Genomic DNA, 3,616 nt, shown 5'->3' with positions numbered 1-3,616 from the left:
CTTCTGTGTAATTGAAAGAAATTGCTGTAAGCTTATTATAAATGCAAAACAAAAACTATACAAAACTTCTTCTAGTGGTTTCTCAAGGGATTTTTATTAAAAAACAAACTTGTCTAACAATGTACTGCAACCAACAGATAGATAAGCTTGTTTCCAAATGGCTGATTAAGCAAAGTAGGCTGCTATTGACTAATCGTTGAAACACAAAAATGAATACATAAAATAGTTTAACATAGTACACAATATTACACCAAAGTGGTTTGTTTTCATTTCAAGTTTATTAAAACTTTGCAGTACAAATTATCCAGGTAGCAGATTATCAAAAGATCATCAACTCAATGAAGTCCACATTTTTAAAAAAAAGGGGGGAGGGAGACAAACATAAAAACAACCCCAAAACAATGAGAACAACAACAACAAAAAAGAGATATAACAGTTAAGTCTCGAAAACTTAAAATTTGAGATAGGGAGGAAGTAAGTGTACACAACTCACTCATCCACTTTTGTCTTCATCTGTTCCGGGGCTTGACTCATGATCACACTTTTTATTTTTGTCATGTACATGGTCATTTTCTTGACCTTTTGATTTTTGGTTTTCTTTTTCCACTGGAGATCTGGTCTTCTCGTCCTCCTGACTTTTCAACTCATTGTCCTGACTGCTCTGTTTTGGTTTCGACACTACTGGACTTTGATCTCTATCCGCCTTTTTTTCCCTGTTATTACTTGAGCTATTATGATCACGGTTTTTAGAGTACATTCTTTTTTCACCCTCAGAATTTTCTTTTCTGTGTGAACTTTTACTTTCTTGGCCTCTGTATTTTTCTTTGTTTCGGCTCTGACTTTCTTCTCTTTCTGAGCTCCGAGAATCCCTCCTTCTCCTCCTCCTGTCTTTACTTCTCGATCGTCCTGGAGTTCTTCGATCCCGGCTCCGTGACCTTCCTCTTCTCCTATACTCCTGTTCTCTGTACCTATGGTACTCCTTGCTCCTGCTGCGATCTCTATCATGGCTTCTAGAGCGCACTCTTCTGCTCCTGTCCCTGCTTCTGCTTCGCTCCCTCGTTCTACTGTTGTAACTGTGTTTACTTTTAGTTAGGTCGCGTTCTCTACTCCTGGACTGTGCACGTCTATCCTTTTCTTTACTTTTGCTATGATCATGCTCATTGCTTTTTGATTCTACCTGTTTAGAATTCTCCTTGCTTCTACTCCTTTCCTGATCTTTCCCTTTAGAATCCAACTGTTTTTCTTTTTCTTTAAGAGTCTCATGATCCCTGTCTTTACTTCTTGACCTCATCCTCTTGTCTTCGTGTCTGTTATGCTTTGATTCTCTTTCCTTACTCTTGGATCTCTCTTTGCTCTTACTCCTACTTTTTGATTTGCCTCTTTTCTTCACTTTGTTTTTATTATATTTATCATCTTTTTCTGAATTTCTTCTGATCTCTCTCTCTTTGCTTTCAGATTTATGGTCTTTAACTTTCTTTTCCTTTTCTATTTTTCTGTTTGGACTCTCAGACATGTGTCTGTGATCGGTTACTTTTTTCTCTTTTACTCTAACTGGGCTCCTCTGATTTTCTTTTACTTCATTTAACTCGCTCCTAAAAAGTAAAGGAAGAAAAGATATTTGGAAATATTAGGAAAAGAATAGCATATTATAAGCTACAATGCTACTGTGCTTTCTGTACGATATAGAAAAATAAAAGTGCTCCTAATAAAGGTATTTGTACAGAAAAATAAAAAAAATCAATCATTTGAAATAACATTTAAATCTTACTTATCCCCTTTGATCCATCTTTCACCACTTGACACCCTCATTCTTTGAGCTCTCTGCATTTCTTGTCTCCAATGTGGAGGAGTCTCACTTCGTCTGAAACGATCCCTTGATCTGGATCTGGAAGGAGTTCGATAACGCTTAAAAAAATAAAGGGAAAAAAAGACCATATAAAAATTTAAGCGATACCATAGCTAAGATACATACTTATTTCTAGGTTGAAATAAAATGAATGAGGTTTCTCTGCTTTCTGAAATTGTTAAAATTATGAATGAGGCAGTGGTGGCGCACACCTTTAATTCCAGCACTTGGGAGGCAGAGGCAGACAGATCTCTGTGAGTTTGAGGGCAGCCTGGTATACAGACTGAGTTCTAGGACAAGTCAGGACTGTTTCACAGAGAAACCGTGTCTCGAAAAACAAAAACAAAACAAATTAGGAATGCGTAAGAATGTGTGCTTAGTATACATCAGACTCTACAATCCAATCCTGAGCATAATCAACTGTCTCAGCTTTCAGGAAGAAAACAGGCCTGAAATTGTCTTACCATAAATTCTAAGTCAAAAACATTACCACATCTTGCTAGGAACAGTCCTGCTCATCTAGTGCTAGAATACTTGGTATAATAACTACTACAAATTCCCAAATTCCTATTCGAATGTTACTTTCGAAGGCAAATATCATGAGAAGTAGAATAAACACAAAAGTCCCCTTTTACAACCAACATTTACTCAGTTCTTTCAATGGCTAACCACATTACCAAAGAAATAACAGTGATCCAAGATATAGCAGATTTTGACCTCTGGGAACTTATAGAGAAACAGGAACAAATTAATGGATACATAATCACATACATTAAACTACAACAGAATGATTATAGAAGGAGAAATGGTGCTTAAATAATCGAAAAGAGACCTGACACAGTTATAGGAATGTGATCATGTAAAATAATAAAACCTGAAAATGAAGGAATGTTTTTGCTAAGTTACCTAGTATGAAGATGAAACAACACATGGAAGATTATAAAAAACCTCTATAGTAAAAATTCTGGGACAGAAACAAACATTATTTTAGAAATAATCACAAGACAGGTGAAGTATAGCTAAAGCGAACAATTCCAAGAGAAAGTAAACCTAGATCATACTGATAAAGTAAACAAGGGTCGATTCTGTGAGGACTCAGCCTGTGGTTGACTAGTTTTTATTTATCCCAAAGTCAGTAACAGACTTGCCCAATGCTCAAAGTGCTAGAAGAGATTAAACTTAAGGCCTTCTGCATACTAGGCAAATATGCTACCACTGGAGCTACACCACAGCCCAGATGTGCACTTTCTGACTACCCTGACCTGATTAAATACACCATATGCCTTTTCCACTTCTGCCTCTTCATGATCATCTGGTAGGATTACTCAGAAACCAAAAAACATGCTTTTTGATTGAACTACTTTCTTTTTTTCCCTGAGACAGGGTATCTCTGTAGCTTTGGGGCCTGTCCTGGAACTAGCTCTTGTAGACCAGGCTGGCCTTGAACTCACAGAGATCCGCCTGCCTCTGCCTCCAGTGCTGGGATTAAAGGTGTGCGCCACCCTAGCCTGGCTGATTTAATTACTTTCATAGCTTATACTTGTGATGAGTATTTTGTAGTTCTAATTTCTAAAAGAACTAATATTGATGAATATAACTCACATGAATAAAAGTACTTTAGGATCTGCAATCATTTAAGGTTTAAGTTTAAACCAGTACTGATGAATAAACTGACAGAGATACAGAGCGTGCATCAATGGATAAAACAGGACTGCCATATCCTGCCAAGACAGGGTAAGATAGTTTTGAAAAGTTCCTTGCCTTTAATAA

The 3,616-nt window shown here is 36.8% G+C and overlaps 1 protein-coding gene across 7 annotated transcripts in view; it reads right to left on the bottom strand.

Moving 5' to 3' along the window:
- Window positions 1-263: 263 nt before the first annotated feature.
- Ppig (peptidylprolyl isomerase G) overlaps window positions 264-3,616 on the bottom strand; it is a 28,513-nt gene continuing 25,160 nt past the window's right edge. For 6 of the 7 annotated variants that reach the window (XM_013345995.2, XM_005346525.3, XM_013345999.2 and 3 more), the window contains 2 exons: window positions 1,769-1,905; window positions 494-1,592 (listed from right to left, as the gene is read on the bottom strand). In XM_013345995.2, coding sequence (XP_013201449.1) covers window positions 494-1,592; window positions 1,769-1,905 — 1,236 coding nt within the window. Of the gene's footprint in view, window positions 1,593-1,768; window positions 1,906-3,616 lie in introns of all 7 variants that reach the window. The other variant, XM_013345994.2, reaches the window with a different exon arrangement.

This window comes from Microtus ochrogaster, chromosome 4 (genome assembly GCF_000317375.1).
Source record: "Microtus ochrogaster isolate Prairie Vole_2 chromosome 4, MicOch1.0, whole genome shotgun sequence".
In the NCBI taxonomy this organism is placed as follows: domain Eukaryota; kingdom Metazoa; phylum Chordata; class Mammalia; order Rodentia; family Cricetidae; genus Microtus; species Microtus ochrogaster.
This window is presented reverse-complemented; position numbering and strand designations above follow the sequence as displayed.